The sequence below is a fragment of the Brassica napus genome, chromosome C5 (assembly GCF_020379485.1).
Source record: "Brassica napus cultivar Da-Ae chromosome C5, Da-Ae, whole genome shotgun sequence".
NCBI lineage: Eukaryota > Viridiplantae > Streptophyta > Magnoliopsida > Brassicales > Brassicaceae > Brassica > Brassica napus.
In genome coordinates this window covers 3,683,491-3,700,864 of record NC_063448.1, presented here as the reverse complement: position 1 = coordinate 3,700,864, position 17,374 = coordinate 3,683,491, and the positions used below count along the sequence as shown (strand labels likewise).

The 17,374-nt window shown below is 37.7% G+C and overlaps 4 protein-coding genes and 1 pseudogene across 8 annotated transcripts; 3 read left to right on the top strand and 2 right to left on the bottom strand.

The window, feature by feature from the left end:
* Nucleotides 1–587: 587 nt before the first annotated feature.
* On the bottom strand, nucleotides 588–1,728 carry LOC125587436 (annotated as a pseudogene).
* Nucleotides 1,729–1,943: 215 nt separating this feature from the next.
* On the bottom strand, nucleotides 1,944–3,149 carry LOC125587435 (nicotianamine synthase 3-like). Its single transcript, XM_048757918.1, has one exon. It carries the CDS (start codon nucleotides 3,039–3,041, stop codon nucleotides 2,070–2,072), a length of 972 nt encoding a protein of 323 aa, XP_048613875.1. The 5' UTR covers nucleotides 3,042–3,149; the 3' UTR covers nucleotides 1,944–2,069.
* Nucleotides 3,150–6,887: 3,738 nt separating this feature from the next.
* On the top strand, nucleotides 6,888–10,074 carry LOC106412290 (U11/U12 small nuclear ribonucleoprotein 65 kDa protein-like). 3 transcript variants are annotated; one of them, XM_048757916.1, is made up of 12 exons: nucleotides 6,888–7,132; nucleotides 7,253–7,324; nucleotides 7,424–7,642; nucleotides 7,731–7,812; nucleotides 7,937–8,077; nucleotides 8,271–8,432; nucleotides 8,511–8,687; nucleotides 8,982–9,069; nucleotides 9,179–9,237; nucleotides 9,336–9,401; nucleotides 9,575–9,663; nucleotides 9,790–10,074. In XM_048757916.1, the coding sequence occupies exons 1-11, from the start codon at nucleotides 6,954–6,956 to the stop codon at nucleotides 9,659–9,661; spliced, it is 1,332 nt and encodes a 443-aa protein (XP_048613873.1). In that variant the 5' UTR covers nucleotides 6,888–6,953; the 3' UTR covers nucleotides 9,662–9,663; nucleotides 9,790–10,074. The 3 variants fall into 3 exon arrangements, with proteins under 3 accessions (XP_048613873.1, XP_048613872.1, XP_048613874.1); XM_048757915.1 differs by having other exon boundaries at nucleotides 9,773–10,074; XM_048757917.1 differs by having other exon boundaries at nucleotides 9,745–10,074.
* A 495-nt stretch (nucleotides 10,075–10,569) lies between these two features.
* Nucleotides 10,570–13,884, top strand: LOC106415836 (calreticulin-2-like). 3 transcript variants are annotated; one of them, NM_001316226.1, is given in 14 exon segments: nucleotides 10,642–10,684; nucleotides 10,686–10,765; nucleotides 11,312–11,419; nucleotides 11,539–11,610; nucleotides 11,613–11,731; nucleotides 11,844–12,102; nucleotides 12,204–12,308; nucleotides 12,399–12,485; nucleotides 12,559–12,616; nucleotides 12,876–12,943; nucleotides 13,024–13,119; nucleotides 13,212–13,289; nucleotides 13,382–13,492; nucleotides 13,584–13,884. In NM_001316226.1, coding segments are annotated over 14 exon segments (1,266 nt in total). In that variant the 5' UTR covers nucleotides 10,642–10,671; the 3' UTR covers nucleotides 13,596–13,884.
* A 136-nt stretch (nucleotides 13,885–14,020) lies between these two features.
* Nucleotides 14,021–17,350, top strand: LOC106412958 (glutathione S-transferase T3-like). Its single transcript, XM_013853822.3, has one exon. The coding sequence runs from the start codon at nucleotides 15,983–15,985 to the stop codon at nucleotides 17,174–17,176; it is 1,194 nt and encodes a 397-aa protein (XP_013709276.2). The 5' UTR covers nucleotides 14,021–15,982; the 3' UTR covers nucleotides 17,177–17,350.
* The last annotated feature ends 24 nt before the right edge of the window (nucleotides 17,351–17,374 follow it).

The window sequence follows — 17,374 nt, the reverse complement described above, 5'->3', positions numbered from 1 at the left end:
TTTCATTGTTACTTACTTGCTCTCCCCTAGTGGATTTCTTCTTCTCACAAACTTACACTAACTTTGTATTTTTAAACGATAATGTAAATGTCAATTCTTCAACTTTAAAGTAAAAAAAAAAATTTATCATTCAAGAGTCAGAGTTATCTAGAAAGTAACTTTTTTTGTTTATCAATCAGTTACAAAGTTATTTTGAAAGTAAATCTTTATGTTTATCAATCAGGTTCAAAGTTATTTTGAAAGGTTTATCGATCAGTTTCAAAGTTAAAGAAGGGCATTAGCAGCAAAATATAATTTTGGATGGCAATCTAACAATAGTGCAAAAACTTCAACGTCGAAAAAGTCAAAATGAGAACATCACATGGAGTCCATTGGCCCCAAAATTAAGGTGGGTGTTCTCTACACGTTAGGCCGTTTACGCACATGCTCTCTTTTTTAATTGCTTCAAGTTGCAATTCATTTTAAAACTTTTATTCTTCTCTTATCTTCTTTTGTGTGTACACTTATCTTTTAAAGGGTCTATTAACACTTTGGAATCAAGATTAGCTGCCTTTCTTTTTCTTCCTTTAGAAGATTAAGAAACGTGATTCTAGGAAAAAAATTAAGAAGATCAAAATGGATACAACTAAGCAAAGTAATGTACAATGTACAAAAATAAAATACATGAAATTATAAAACAGAAACAAATAAAAAAACTTGAGCCAAACAAAGAGGATAAAAAGGTTAAAAAGCTAATTTAACAACTGACAAATTAACTGCCGCCGTTACGGTCGGGTTAAGTCGACCGTGGCGCGGCGGCTTCTAGGAGTTCTGCTAGAGACTCCATGGCTCGGACCTGCATCTCTAGAGCCGCGATGTAATCGGTCGCCTCATCTAAAAGGTTTGGTACGGTGACTTTCCGGCAACCGGGAACCAGCCGGCCGAGAATCTTCAGCTTTCTCTCAACCGCCGGCAGTTTAATCCGCTTCCTCTCCGTCGCGGTGTCTTTTCTCGGTTTGCGAGTTCCGGTTATCTTCGCCTTCTTGTGTTTCTTCAGACTCGCTCAGACGCGAGTGGCTAAGACCGCCCTGCTCCACCGTGTCGTGCCGCAAGCCGACGCGGCGAGAACTCGGTCCGCCGTGTCCCGTATCTCTCGCGCGGCGGAGGTGATTTTACCGCCGTCGTTGGATCCCTTGCGAACTCGGCGCAGAACTTCGACGAGCTTGGAGGCATAGATCTGCTGCACACGATTGGTTCTCCATCTCTTCAAGCTTTCTTGGTTGATCCCTGATGACTCTGCCTCCTTCGCCGTCTCTGATATCCTCCGCCTCTTCTGTCTTGACTCCGGAGAAGCGTCGTCGACGGTTGTTTCGATGCTCGGAAACAGAGAATCCACCATCAAATCTGATCAAACGAAAGATTCTAAAAGAAGTGTAAATAGACACAAGACCACAACAATCTTTCCATCTTCCTCACTGCGCGCAAACAAGAAGAGAGCTTCAGAAAATCTACGGGTCTCTCTCTCTCTCCTCTCTCGTGTTAGAATGTGACTGTATAGTAACAAAGTGAAGATGAAGGGAGAGAGCAGTTTTTATATCTCCTCCACTCGACCGAGAAGAGTCGTCAGCAGTTTAATACCACTTTTGTCCTTATTTACCGATATTTTGTTTCCTGGAGAAACTATTGGGAAACGGGTCGGGTCTAATAATTATAATGGGCCTTGAATTATTTTGTTAGCTTATGTCCAATGTCCAAATTGAGGACCAGGAAGGGTAAATGAAAAAAATTGTTGGGTTTGTTTCATTTCTTATTGGATTTTTTGAAAACTACTAACAAACAATATCCGTTGCATATTATTTCTCTTGCTTTTAAGTGGCATGCATCAAAAATTTCCAAATTGATACTTGATTTTGTAATTTCACGAGTTGGATGTGTCGTTACATTTCTACCATGGCCACCCGGTCTCGCAGAAACAAATACACTTTTATAAGTTATAACAAACCAGAGAACAATGGATAGAGAAATACACCGACACACAACACAAAGACACAAACCATAATTAAGACAGTGAATTAAGAAATAACGTCATCTTAAGAAAACTGTTCTTCCCTGCTGGCTTCCAACTCCTCGATCATCATTTTCTTCTTCTTGTTCATTATAGCATGGATCTTGGAACAGTTACAAGGCATGAGCAAGCACGATGGTCCACCAACAACACTCCCATTTGAGACAACGGGGAGCTTTTTCGAGATCACCACGGAGTTGATAACATCATCCGTCGGATGATAGATAGACAAAACCTCGAACCCTTGGAGATCACACGGCTCAACGATCGGATAAAGAAACGCTCTCGGACCATGAGCACTCCTCAACATGAGCACAGCACCAGGAGCCATGTGTTTCTGAAGATGCTCGATCACTCTAACTTTATCCTCCTTGTTCATCCCAACAAGCGCTGCTAGAAACACGACGTCGAAGCTCTTCAAGCTCTCCGTCACGTTAATTATATCAACGGTGTGGAAGAACATGCGTTGAGAGATGTCTGGATCAGAAGAAACCAGAAGAGAAGCGAGTGCGTTCGCTGACGGGTCGATGTCAAAGTTGTGAAAGACTGTCTCTTTGAGATGGGATGAAGCAAGAACGATGGAAGTGAGAGGAAGAGGACCAGATCCAATGAAAGCAACATTCCTTGGGACAAGACCGTTTATGTTTTGCGTGAGGAGATCGAACTCGAGCTTCCCGAGTTTTATATAGTTATTGTAATAAGGGAAAATATTTAAATGGTGAAGTGGGTTGTCTTCAAAAGACGTCAAGATCGAAGAGAAATGATGTTCTAGGTGACCTTCGGCTTCGCCACAGATCTTGATGAGCTTTTGTCGAGTCTCTTGGACTGTGTCACACATCTTGGCGACGTCGATGTTAGGGTTGGGTGGGATGCATGTGAAAACGAGCTGGCTGAAGAGAATGTTGACATCTTCGGATGGTTTTAGACTCTCGAGCTTTGAGATCTTTTCGTAGAGATCGCAAATTGTGTTCACCAGTTGCTCCTCTTGGCAATCCATGTCGACACTATGAGGCTTTCTTGTTTTCAAATGAAAGATTAAAATATAAAACTTTCTTCGTTTTTTTTCTTCAAGATATTGTGTTTCTCGGGTGGTGTGAACTTTTTCGAGGGATGGATATTTATTAGGGTAAGGTGGGGACCACATCAACTCAAAAACGAATATGAATTATTTAGGATTTCATGATTCAAGTTGAACACTTAGTTTTTTTTTTTTTAAATGAATTATCACGTCGATAATTTATTTTGGTAACTGGAAACCTTTTCAAAAATAAACTAATATATATATATATATATAATCTATTAAAAATATGCTACAACTTTTAATATTTTAGATATGTTCTTTTGTTTAAATGTTAGGAGTTACATATGTAAGTTTTAAAGGATGGAGTTTTGATTTAGTTTTATGGTTTGTGTTTTACATTTAATATAAATAATAGTTTAGATTACTCGATGAATTGTTAATCATAAAAATAGAAATTGCACAGTCATTAGAAGTCTCCTATATTTTTGTTAATTAAAGATATGTGTTGTTAAAAACTACAACAGTTTTTTTTTTATACTCTTCAAGTTACTCTGACTCGTGTGAACATGCATGTTTGAGATCCAAAATTGTTAGAAAATAGCTAATTTGTATCAAGCAAGATGTGTACTGTCATTAGACTTCTTTTTTTTTTTTGATAACTCACAAGTTTTTATTTAATAATCTTCAAGTTACTCTGACTTGTGTGAACATGCATGTGTGAGATCCAAAATTGTTAGAAAATAGCTAATTTGTATCAAGCAAGATGTGTACCATAGATATTGCATTGGTAACAATGAGATGTTTATTGCTTAATGTTTTTTCATCTTTATCTTTTATCGCAGAAATTAATATCTACATGCTCTGATTTTAGCACTGATGTTCAACATTAAAATTGATTATAAATAATATGTTAAAATATACCCAGCTAGCTGTCAAATCTAAGTAACTTTAGGCCATGATTATTCTTAAGAAACCCATTAGTTTTAAAAAAAAAAAACAAAAAAAAATTAAAAAAAAAACTAATCGCGGATCGCCACGTGTCAGTGGAGCCCGCGAACAGTGTAAGAAACTCACTAAGATCGGTTCTTAATTAGTAGTTTTTGTAACCAATTCTTAAGGATTTTGTGGGGACCTACACACTAAAAAATCCACTAAGTACCCCGGATAATCATGCTATTATATCACCTCTATGCAAAACCAAGCCCAGTTATGAGACTCATGTGACTTTGTGCTTCTTCCAACTTGTACGAAGCAGTAAAAAAGTTTCGCCTTATTATATTGTCTGATACACATTATTGTACAGACATGAAAGAGTCCAATAAAATTGCGATGTGCAAATAATCAAGAGCTGTTACAAAGAGTTTTGACTGTAAGAGCAACTCCAACAATTAAAAACCATACAAATTTCTAAGAAATATAAATATTAGTATTATAATTATTCAGTATGTTTTATTTTTCCTGAACAAAAAAAACATTAACTTCTTCTCACATGATAACATGTGTCTCTTGAAGATACTAAGAATTTTTTAAAAAGTAAACTAAGAATTTTTGGTTTTATTTCTCCAAATTTTTTTGTTTTATTTTTTTCCTTAAATACTTAGAACTTTTCCTAATACTCACCATTGAAGGTGTTCTAAATGACTAGTTAAGCGTCCTCGTGTTTAATTGTATTACTAGGTGATTCACTCTCTGCACGGAGTGAATGAAACAAAATTATGGTTTAAGCTTTCTCGGTTTCTAAATTGTGTACTGCAACGCTCAGGTTTCCATATAAGCAACAAATCTTAAATTTTTTTTCTTTCATTAAGACGCGTGCAGCTGATTACTACTAACATTTGGAAAAAATAATTAGGGCAAAAACAAATTGACTTTTCATTCGAGAGAATATTATGAATATGTGAATTTCGGAAGAGGATATTATCTTCATGCATGGCGTGTGCCTTCCACACATTTCGTACGGCTCTCTCCGTTTTCCTTTGATATGCTTCATGATTTCTTTCGAAAATACTTCACGCAACCATTTATTTTCTTTCTTTTATTTTATCTAGAAAGAATAAAAAGCATCTTATCACACTTTAGCTTGTAGAATTCTACGAAAGTAACATATATGGAATACGTTGACAAAAACAAGCCATATGAAATTGGAATCGATCGTCCATGTCCATGTGTGAGACGAGTTTGCGAATAATATGAGGGATAAAAAGACACACGCCAACTTGAAAAGAGGGACATTCCGTTAAGAGAATGACACCATGCAAACAATCGTATTCCGTGTATGCATTAGTGCCTCTTGCATTAACTCAACGGCCAACGTAGCTAATATATTTGCCGCATACATATATTCCTATATTTGTTCCAAATAAGGGTTGCTAACATATAACGCAAACTTATGTAAGAATTCATATAGTTACATACTTTCTGATTACAAATGTAATAGGTCCTTTTGTTACTAAATAATCTACAACTATTTAAACTGTAGCAATTTAATTGAATTCGAGATTAAAGTACTGTTTCTCTATTAGCATCGGTGGTGGCAGTTGGATCCTGCTGAATATGAATGTATTTTCTTACATATGCGTTTATTTTTTTTGTTGTAAGCGAAGTCTATATCTGTTGTTTTCGTAGGATTCCATGAGCTATAAAAGTTGTATTATTTATGTATACAAAATACAAAGAGATTATTGTTGCGTGAAGAAGTTGAGAAATTCATGAAGTATATCAAAGGAAAATTAAGGAGAGCCATAAGAAGTGTGTGGAAGGCACACGCCAAGAAGATATTACATCTTCAAGTGAAATGGACATATTCTTGATAATTCAGTACTTACTAATGTAAGAAGTCCTGCAATTTAGTTGATGTTGTCAATGGTAGTGTTTGAAAGGAAGTACGTTTGGTCAAGCAACCTGTTTATAATCACGGTCTCTCACTATCAACTCTATCTTCTCGTTCTACCGAATTGGGTTTTGGGTTGTCCATCTCACAGTTTGTTCTTCTTCTTTTTCATCAATAGTTTTGTCTTCATATTAAATTACCAATTTTATTGTAATATCATTATAAAAAAAATAAAAAAACAGCGGAAGCAGTGTATCCTATTAGTTAAAGTTTAAATGCTTCTATACCCAGGTATGAGGTTCGATTTCCTTACAGATTATACGTTGCGAAGCTTATCGGAAGTTCAAGAGTATTGTAGGCAGAGCCGTTCGTTATGGTCATTTTTCCCAACATGTAGAACCGTCCGACGATCCAAGTGTTTCTGGGAGAGCTTCATCATATAATCTTTATCCGCGAAACTATTCATCAATATGGCATATGCTGCAGGAACCGATCCAGGTGTTTTTTAAAGAGTTTCATCACAAAATCTTTATCCGTGGAGCTGTTTATCAATATTGCATGCTGCAGGAACCGTCCATCGATCCAAGTGTTATGGGGAGAGCTTCATCATGAAATTTTTATCTGCGGAGCTGTTCATCAGTATCACATATGTTGCCGGTAAAGATTATATGATTGATGTAATAAGTTACCTAGTATTTAAAAAGAAAATCTACAAAAGATTGTAAAAGAAAAGCAAATGTTTAATTATTACAAATGATTTTGACCCAAAAGGAAAACTTTATAATGGGCCTCACAAGTTAAAAAGCCCACGTGCTTTAAACACAAACTTAATCGTAAGTGGGCTTAATCCAATAAAAATCCCTCCTGCTAAAGCGTCGTCGTTTTATTAAAATACAAATCTCGGTCTGTGACTGGTTCGATTACATGACTCCAAAATCTAGTCCGGTTTAGTGACAAATCAATGTTTACCGATTATTAAAAAACCCGACAATTCACAAAACTGGGAAAAGCAACAGTGAAACCGAACCCTTCTGTCATCGTCCTGAGTTCGAGATTTAATGGCTGCACATCCGACTTCGGAGCCGGTCGTGAATCACCCGACGACGCCACAATTTGCAGAGCCATTAGGTGTAACTCTCTTTGTTCGGCATCTTCCTGATGGAATCCCTCATGATATCGTCTCTCGGCTCTTCTCTCAGTACGGAGCTTATGCCGTTCGTCCTTGCTCCGGTGGAAGGTAAAAAAAAATCCCTAAACCGTTTCTTTCGATTTAATTGGAATAAACATTACTTTTATAAGGTTTAGGAAATAATAATATCAAATTAGTCGAACTTGACATATATAATCATTGCTACAGATTAAGGAATGCTGCATTTGTGGATTTCAAGAATGAAGCTATTGCTTCTCAAGCACATCGTCAGTTAAATGGGTACCAGTTACTCCCTCATCTTCCACTAGTAATAAGCTAGAGTTAGTCAATGATGGAGCTGTTTTTTTTTTTTTTTTTAATCATTTTATGATTCTTTAGGTTGAGGTTTCTTGGTAAGGTTCTACAAGTACAGAGAGCTAATAAACCTAGTGAGAATAAGAAGCCTCGTCTAAATGAAGAATCTGGAAAAGATGGTCAACCGTTCGTATTCTCAACCGTTAGCAGCAGCAATAATGATTCAAAATCTGGAGAAGGACTTGCTGGTGAACCGATCGCTCCTAAACTTGGCATAAACTATCCATTCCCTCCTCACCTGCAGTAAGTTTCACTCATTTAAAAAAAAAAACATTGGTGTGTATGTGCGTGTGTGTTTCTCTTCTCATCCTTCAGATGTTTTTTTTTACAGATATGCTTACCCACCACCCGATGCAAATATATTAGCCAACATTACTAATGCCCTTATTGCTGTCCCACCTTTATACACCCAGGTTAGCTCTACTGTGTCACTGTGCAGAAGTTTTTTTTTTAATTTCCGGTTATGTTCTGTAGATATCGACTATAGTAGAGTGCAGAAAAGAACAAGAGATGTAATTTTACACCTCTTGATGACAGGTGCTGCATCTAATGAACAAAATGAATCTTCCACCTCCTTTCCGCCTTGCTTTGCCCACACCACCTCTACCTAAAGCAGCCCAGCAACCAACTGAGGTGGATCATCAATCTAGTAGCGAGTCAGAGATGGAGTCTGATGAGGTATGGCTCTTCATGTCATGTCTGTATTCTACAAATTTAGTCAAGTGGCTTCATGCTAAGCTCATTTTGGTTGCTTCTTTCTCTCTTTTTGTTAGTGAACCTGTGTGATAATCGCTGAGTGTTTTTCTGCACTCTTTATATTCAGTGTTATTGAGTACTTGGGTAAGAATTATGATTGTAGTATTATGTTTAGGATACAGATACATCAAAAGCAAGAAGGAAGCGTGCTAGACATGAAACTCTTGTCGGTCCTGGTGTGGACAAGAATGTGCCACATGAGACTGTCGGAGTGAAGCCCTCGTCTTTGACTCCCAAAGAGATGCCTCGGATAAGAAAGAATAAACATGTTATGCAGGTATCCTTTTATCTATAGTTATCTTTCAACCCTTACGCTGTGTAGTTGTGCTGATATTTGTAAGGTCTATGCCGGTAGATCAAGATTACTCAAAAAGTTGCTCAAGACGAGCGTAAAGAGGATATTGAGCTTGAAGGCCCTGCAGAGGAGGAGCCTAGAGAAGAAGCTTCAAATTTGAAACCCTTTGCAAGTTTAGAGGAGTTGGAGAAGGGAAGGCTACCTCCGCAGGATATTCTTTCACTGCCTATGTTCAAGGTATGGATACAAGTATCAAGTTATAATATGTGTGTGTTGAGAAGAATTTTTGTAATGGTGTGAGCCTGATTATCAGTTCCAGCCTTTTCTTTGGGCCATTGATTGGCTATGCATACTTGTTACAAGGGACTCTCTAATCTCTATCCATGAAAAGCTATTTACTGATTGATAGTGTATCTTTTCTATTCAGCTCTTTCATGACTGTTTCCCTAGTTCAAATGTAAGAGTGTCCATCTCTGAAAAAAAAAAACATATTCACTGAGAGAAAATGCATTTTGTTTTTATTGTGTGCAGAACTACACAGCTGGGAATCCCTCGCTTGTGCTGTATATTAAAAATCTTGCCAAAGATGTTATCACTGATGATTTCTATTACATATTTGGTAAGATATCGCTCTGCTAACCGAATCAAAAATCTAGAGTCTTTAATTTACTGCTGATACCTTGCCTTTCTGGAAGTCTATTCATAGCTATATTTTGGTACTCATGTAGGATCACAATTTGGAAGCATCGAAGCAGCTAAATCCAGTCTTGGTGTGAGGCTGATGCAGGTGATCCGTCTGTCTACGGACTTTCGTAACCTTAAACTTGCTTTGGATGATTATCAATCTTCTTGTTTATGACTATAATCTATTGTGAGAAACTTTAGGAAGGAAGGATGAGAGGGCAAGCTTTTTTGACATTTCCATCAGTTGAAGTGGCACATCGTGCTCTGGTAATAATCCTTAACACCTTCTTGCTCTATGTAAATGTCTATGTTAGTCTGAATATTGTATATATGATGTATATACCATTGACAGCATTTTGTGCTTGAATATATGAAAAACGTGTTTTTTTATACCTACATAAAGAGGAAAGTAACTGATGTTTTGTTTATGATTTTTGCAGAATCTTGTAAATGGTTTTGTGTTCAAAGGAAAACCAATGATTATCCAGTTTGGTAGGAATCCTGGATCAGCCAAGCCAAACGAATGATGGTATGTATATCACAGAGTTGTTTTCTTTTGATAAATTTAAAGGTTTTACAGAATTAATTAGCTGCAAATTGCTTTTTTTAGGATCTTCATGTAACTCGTTCATTTGTAGTGGTGCTTGATTTGTAGGCTGTGGTTTGGAGAGTGGTTCTTTGAGCTTGTAGTGTTTAATAAGAAGCTGATGGAGTTAGAGTGAAGCCATGGAGGTGCTTTTGTCTAACATCTTTTGTGGTTCTGGGAGATGTTCAGATTCTCATAGATTTAGGAGACTAATGGATGTTAGAGGTGTAGCTAAACTTCCACACCATTCACAATTAACAAAGCAGAACTTATAAGAATCTTCTTTTTATTTTAAGTCTTGTAATTAAGACTCCAACCTCTCCAGTGTGTTGATCATAACTTTTTTCTCATGAAGTGTGGGTGCAATGAGTCGTTATCATTATTAACTGAAGTTTAGACTTTGAGTAGCTTTCAAGCTAACCTTCACACGAAGAAGAAGCATCAACACAAAACATAAAAGCTAAAAGTTATGGGCTCAAAGTCGTCATTAATTAATGGTTATAAAGGAAATAACACACACGAGTGTTTTTCTCGGCCCACGCTTTTAGAATTGTTCCAAGATGAAAACAATCCAACGGTGGTGATCGCGTTTCAGTCCAACAAACCAAGCGGTGTTTTTTACGAAACCACCCGAGAGATTTGCTTCTATTTTCTTTTTGTTTACTTCCCCCACGAGAAAAGCACACTTCTTTTTTGTTATAACCACCCACCGCTAATATTTACCCACGTGTCACCCTTCCTTCGCGTTTCATCCAATACCGTAGCGCCGTGTCACTTATAATGACAAACATTGCTGACGTGTCTGTTGGATAACGTGGCCGCAGATTCCCACGTGGCAAAAGATAATATCCGTGAGAGCAACTTCAATAGCAGCTTCCAGTATATATATCTCCAGGTCTTATTCAACAACCTCTGATCTCAGTGAAGCAGCTCCGATCTGAGTTTTTATCAATGGCGAAACTAATCCTTAGCGTCGTCTCCGTGGTTCTTATCGGTCTCGTGGCGGTCGCTTCCGCCGCTGTTATCTTCGAGGAACGCTTTGATGGTAACGTACTTTCCTCTCTCTATCTGTACATTTCCAGCCTCTTAGGATCTAGTGATGTGTTTGTTCGTATCCGTCTTGCGATTATATTCGTCAATCTGAGTTTCGAATTTGTGAATGCTTGCGAGTTAATGATCCATTTTCGATCGTACAACGATATCCTCGTTTTCATCGGATAAGATCATTTTTACAAATGTTTGATCATATGAATTATTACGGATCTACCAATTTGTTGATTCGTTGATTTTTAAATTATTAATCGGAGGTCTTTGAAATGGCTGTGAACTTTTGATTGATATTACTCTTCGTGGAGATATATATATATATATATATATATATATCACTAGAGCGAGGAGTCATCGATTGATAAAACTCTGAGATGATTGATTGTTCACAGTGTATTACTACTACTTTTAATCTAATCAGTTTTTGTTAATTTCCGTTGATTATAGTATATTATAATCTAAGCGTATCTCGTTTTGTAGAATTCGTGTCTCGTGTGTTGATTATTTACCTCTATTTTTTTTTGTCATGTCTTTGTTTCTAAAGATGGATGGGAGAACAGATGGGTTAAATCTGAGTGGAAGAAAGAGGACAAGTCTGCTGGGGAGTGGAGCCACACTGCTGGAAATTGGTCTGGTGATGCTAACGATAAAGGTATATATGATTCATTCAGCTTTCAGAGCTAGTAACCGACTCATGATTCATTAGTTTTTTTTTTTTTTTTTTTTTTTTTTTTTTTTTAATGCTGTGTTGTAACTCTCACTGTATTGCAGGTATCCAGACCAGCGAGGACTACAGATTCTACGCCATCTCAGCTGAGTTCCCTGAATTCAGCAACAAGGACAAAACCTTAGTCTTCCAATTCTCAGTCAAGCACGAGCAGAAGCTTGACTGTGGTGGCGGCTACATGAAGCTTCTCAGTGGTGATGTTGACCAGAAGAAATTTGGTGGTGACACCCCATACAGGTACATTACTTATCTCGTCTCGTTTTTTATCTAGTCACTGTAACAGTCATAACATCATCAACTGATATTTGTTTTTAATAAATAACAACCTTCTTCTTTTTTTTACCTGCAGCATCATGTTTGGTCCCGATATCTGTGGGTACAGCACGAAGAAAGTGCATGCTATCCTTACCTACAATGACGCCAACCACCTGATCAAGAAGGATGTTCCGTGTGAAACTGACCAGCTCACCCATGTCTACACATTCATCCTCCGCCCAGATGCTACTTACACCATTCTCGTTGACAATGTTGAGAAGCAAACCGGTAGCCTGTACTCTGACTGGGATCTTCTCCCACCAAAGAAGATCAAAGACCCCAGCGCCAAGAAGGTATGCAGTGACTTATGAACCAACTACTTGTATCTCATTTAGAGACCGAACAAGAACAAACCAGGCCAATGCTCATCCAATCTGATCTCTCTTTTTTACAGCCTGAGGACTGGGACGAGCAAGAGTACATTCCTGACCCTGAAGACAAGAAACCTGACGGATACGATGATATCCCAAAGGAGATCCCAGATACCGATGCTAAGAAGGTTTTTACCTTGTCTATAGTTTGATTAAATATCTAAAATCTCTTGTTGTGTTCTGTATTTGCTAATTTTTCTTTGTGTCCTTTGTGTTAGCCTGAGGACTGGGATGAAGAAGAAGATGGTGAGTGGACTGCCCCTACCATTCCCAACCCTGAGTACATGGGTGAATGGAAGCCCAAGGTTTGTCAATCTCGCTGTCAACAAGTACGTATAATTTTTTCCGTCCTCTCAAGGTTGTCATATTTTTCTGTAGCAAATCAAAAACCCCAACTACAAGGGCAAGTGGGAGGCTCCAGAGATTGAAAACCCTGGTAAGTTTCCTATACTGTGGCCTTATCATATACGCAATTGATCTCTTTTTAAAATTTAAGTCTTCTTTATCATTAAACCTTGCACCAATTTGATACGTTTAGTAATTCATATCTTTTGTTCACGTTAAATAACAGTCGTATATCATTTTCGTACTCAACAAGCTGGTTTAATGTTCTTGCATAAACTCACATGAAACTTTAGCTCTCCAAGACATAATATCCAACCATTACTGTGCCTAATATTACTGCTTGCATGCAGACTTCAAGGACGACCCAGAGCTCTATGTCTTCCCCAAGCTGAAGTATGTTGGAATCGAATTGTGGCAGGTAATAGATGTTGTCACTGTGACATTTTGTCTTCCTAGATCTGTTACTCCCATCTAAAAGTGCATATCACTCTTTTTCAGGTGAAATCAGGATCATTGTTCGACAATGTCTTGATCTGCGATGACCCAGACTACGCCAAGAAGTTGGCAGAAGAAACATGGGGAAAGCTCAAGGATGTACGTGTTCTAAAAATACTCATCTGCATGGAAGCAACTTGTTGCTTCTGGTTACCGATAAGAATAGCCAATCTAATCTCTCGTAATTGCAGGCGGAGAAAGCAGCTTTTGATGAGATTGAGAAGAAGAAAGAGGAAGAGGAATCCAAGGACGCTCCAGCGGAAACTGATGCAAGTCTTATTTGTGATTTATTGGGTCTTTCTTTTGTTTCTTGTGCCAAGGTCCTGAACTGATATCATGTGTGTATTGAATTTGTTTCCAGGGTGAAGATGAAGCAGAGGAAGATGAAGGAGAGGAATCAGATACTGAATCAAAGACGGAGGCCAAATCAGAAGTTAGCGAGGAAACCGCTGAGAAAGACGCCACCGCTCATGTATGTTACGAAAAATACTTGCCTCTTCATTCCCCTTCCATATTGTTGTTTTGATTAAGTAAGTTGATGGGGTGATACTTTGTTTATGCAGGATGAACTGTAAGGAAAAGGACGTTGCAGTTTGAAGACCAAAGTTTTCGAGTCTCTTTTTTTATTTTCCTTTTATCCTTTCTTTCGAAGTACTTTAGCAATCTAGTTTGTCTGAGGTAGAACAAGTTTTAGCAATTAAAAAAGTGGGGGGCAAATGTGTTGGGGGGGGGGGGGGGGGGGGAGAGACACTGATATGACACGATCAGAGGCTCTTTTTGTACTGAAAACCATATGATGACATTTTGCACTTTCATCTCTTTCTCTGCTCTAAGTTTTATATTGGTTCCATCAAGTTTAATTTCCTTAAAAACTCACACATGCTTGAACGTTATTTTACTCTACAAATGGCTAAAAGTAGTTTAGTCCCAGCTATGAAGTACTTTAAACACAAATTTGTAAAATGATTCAGTTGAGATTGTGTTTATTGCAACGGATCCGACTACTTCTTAATGTGTTGCTATTCACCATAACCATTTGGACTACTTGCATATGTTTTCGAAATAAAATGTGGCTCGCTTTTCTCATCGACAATTTAAATGATGTTGTCAAAAAGAAACTCATCTCCTGCCATTAATCTTCTTTTGCCAACCATCTCTCTTTTGGCTCTCTCACCTACCCAGAGTGAAAATTCCATTAAAGTCCAGCTAACAAAGCCAACGTATTAAAAAGATCCTAACCTCTGATTCTTGGATCGGACAGTTCGCATTGGCTCAAATGACGTCAACGAGAAGGATGAGTACCAATCAGGAGGCTCCACATCAATTCACCAGCTCCATCCTTCAACTGCTTCCAGCCTCACAAACCACCAGCAAGAAAAATCCACTTCAACTGCTTCCAGCCTTTTCAACTGCTTCCAGCCTTCCACCGTCTCTTCCTCTACGTCGGAAGATCTCCTCATCTACTCTAAGTTATTCTCATAGCTTATGCTTGACATAACTACCCTGACCTCTACAAGTACTGGATTACACTCCTTTCTCTCGTTGTCCTTCCGATCTGGTTAAGCTCATCCTCTGTGGCTGCTACACACGCTGTCGTTGCTTTTCGTGTACACTGCGTAATTCTACAGACACGAAACCACGACAATTATTTTCAGTGAGAGACGTGTCCTGTGGTGGAGGAGGAACCTGAGTCTTGGTGAAAACAGGTGGAGGAGGAACCTGAGTCTTGGTGAAAGATAAAAGATTGGTGGATTTCTCATCTAATTTGATTTTTTTAACATTTACTCAATTTGGAATCTGAAATCGAGAAATGAAGAAGAAGATATATTATTATGCTTTTCTATTAATTTTTTTTTTGTTTAGAAGAAATTAGAGATGGTGTAGTACAAGGATACTAAAATCTTTTTGCAGCTAAAAAGTGTGTCTAGTATTTAATGTGTCTTTGATTGTAATTGATATGTTGAAATGTGTTTTTGGTTGTAATTTTCTCGAAAAAAGGCCAACGGTGGCGATCACGTTTCAGTCCAACAAACCAAGCGGTGTTTTTTACGAAACCACCCGAGAGATTAGCTTCTATTTTCTTTTTGTTTACTTCCCCCACGAGAAAAGCACACTTCTTTTTTGTTATAACCACCCACCGCTAATATTTACCCACGTGTCACCCTTCCTTCGCGTTTCATCCAACACCATAGCGCCGTGTCACTTAGACTACAAGCAATGGAGGTGTTGAAACTTTAATTCAACAGTTTAATACTTACAATGCATGTGTTGAAAGGAGAGTTGAATCATAGGTGGATTAATCATAGTTGAATATTTTCAACTAGTTGAATCGAACATGGGTGGAGAGAGAGAGTCCACATGTCATATTATTATTAGAGTTAAAAATTGAAATTTAAGGAAGAAAGAGAATGAAATAATTTATTTTGTTTTTTCCACCTCCATTATTTGATGTCATTTATTTCATAGTAAATTAATTTTTATATTTATATTTTAATCATAAAATTTCATCATTTTTCATACTCTATTAATAGAAATTTGTTTCATTTTATTTGGACATATATTTATAAATAGAGATTAATCTCACGTTTAACCAAATGCAGTGGTGTGTTTAATCAAACGTTTAAAATAATTTGGCACACAACTAGCTGAAAAAATTAAACCCGTTGAGAGGGAGAGAGACAGTCTGATGTGGCATAGTTCCATTGGCCAAAGAGAAAGTGGTTCTGCCGACTTTTCTTTGATTGGCTGTGTTTTAGTTTTTTTTTTTTTCCTCTTCTACATTATTTCATTCAATTATTGTATATTAAAATATTTATTTTAAAAAAAAAATATATTAAAATTTATCATATTTCATACTCTATAAATAGAGACTTGTTTCATTAGATTTGGACACAGAAAAAAAAACCCATCTTTAGCCTCTCATAACTCTCGTTTCTATATTTTTTCTATCTTCTTTGAAAAAATGGATCCCAACCAAAACTCTTCTAATAATATCCAAAACCCTTCAAACAACCCTTTTAACTATCCGAATCCCAACAACTATCCATTCCAAAATCCGTTTCCTAACCCCAACCAACCCCAAAACATACCAAATTATGGTTTTCCACCAAGTTTTTTCACGCCATCGGCTGTTCCAAACTACCATCCATATTATGGTTCGCCAATGTCATATTCATCTCAACAACCCACTTATTCTTCTACTCCAACGGATAAGGAATTTGCTTCGAATGTTGGAGCAACTGAATTTCCCGAGTTTTCTACACAAATGACTCTTGGTGGTATAAGTGGGGTTAATGAAGCAACTCTTGGAGCAGACAGTTCAGCCTCTGCTACCCGAAAAAGCGTCAAATGGACAACTGAGCAAAATTTGGTGCTATTGAGTGGGTGGATCAAATACGGAACAAACATCGTTGTTGGCAGAAACCAGAAAAGTGAATCATTTTGGGGCAAAATTGCTGAGTATTGTAATGAACATTGCTCATTTGATCCTCCGCGCAGTGGAGTTTCATGCAGAAATCATTACAACTACATGAACCAAAAATTGTCAAAATGGATTGGCGCTTACGATAACGCTAAGAGTATGCAACAAAGTGGGTGGTCGGAGCAAGATGTATTGGCGAAAGCGCAAGAAATCTATTCAGGTGGTGGTACCGGAAATTTCAATTTAATGAAAGAATGGATCGCTGTCCGTGATCAACCACGTTATGGTAGTCAAGTTGGAGGGAATAGTGGCTCTAAAAGCAGTGGATCTAAGAGAGCCCACGATAGTGATGCTAGTGACTCTAACTCTGTTGGATCCACTGCTCGTCCAATGGGAAGGGATGCAGCAAAGAAAAAAGCTAAAAAGAAAGGCAAGAGCGTAGCCCTGGAAGTGGTCAACGAAGATTTTAATGAATTCAAACAAATCAAGGCTCAAGAGTTTGAACGCTTGGAAAAATTAGCCATGTTGCAAGAGGAGGCAAACGAAAGGCGAAAGGAGGCAATCCAAAGGCAAGAGGAGGCAAACCAAAGGCAAGAGGAGGCAAATCAATTGATGAAAGAAAAAACTCGGGCTAAGAAGATGAAGATGTGGCTGAAGCTAAGTGAAAAGGAACATCTCAATGACCAGAGCAACGAGTTGTTCCAACAGTTGAGCTACGAATTATTTGGAAAATAATTGTAGTCACAAGTGGTTTCTGCATCATCCCACTCCATGCTTGTCTGCACCATGTCACTTCATGCTTTTGTAATGTTTGTTGTAATTTTCTCCTTTAATAATGTTGTTGTCTGTTGATGCTTTAATAATGTATTGTTATGTTATGGTTTAATAATATAAAATCTTATCCGTCAATTTCGGTTTTAAATGGGAGAATCT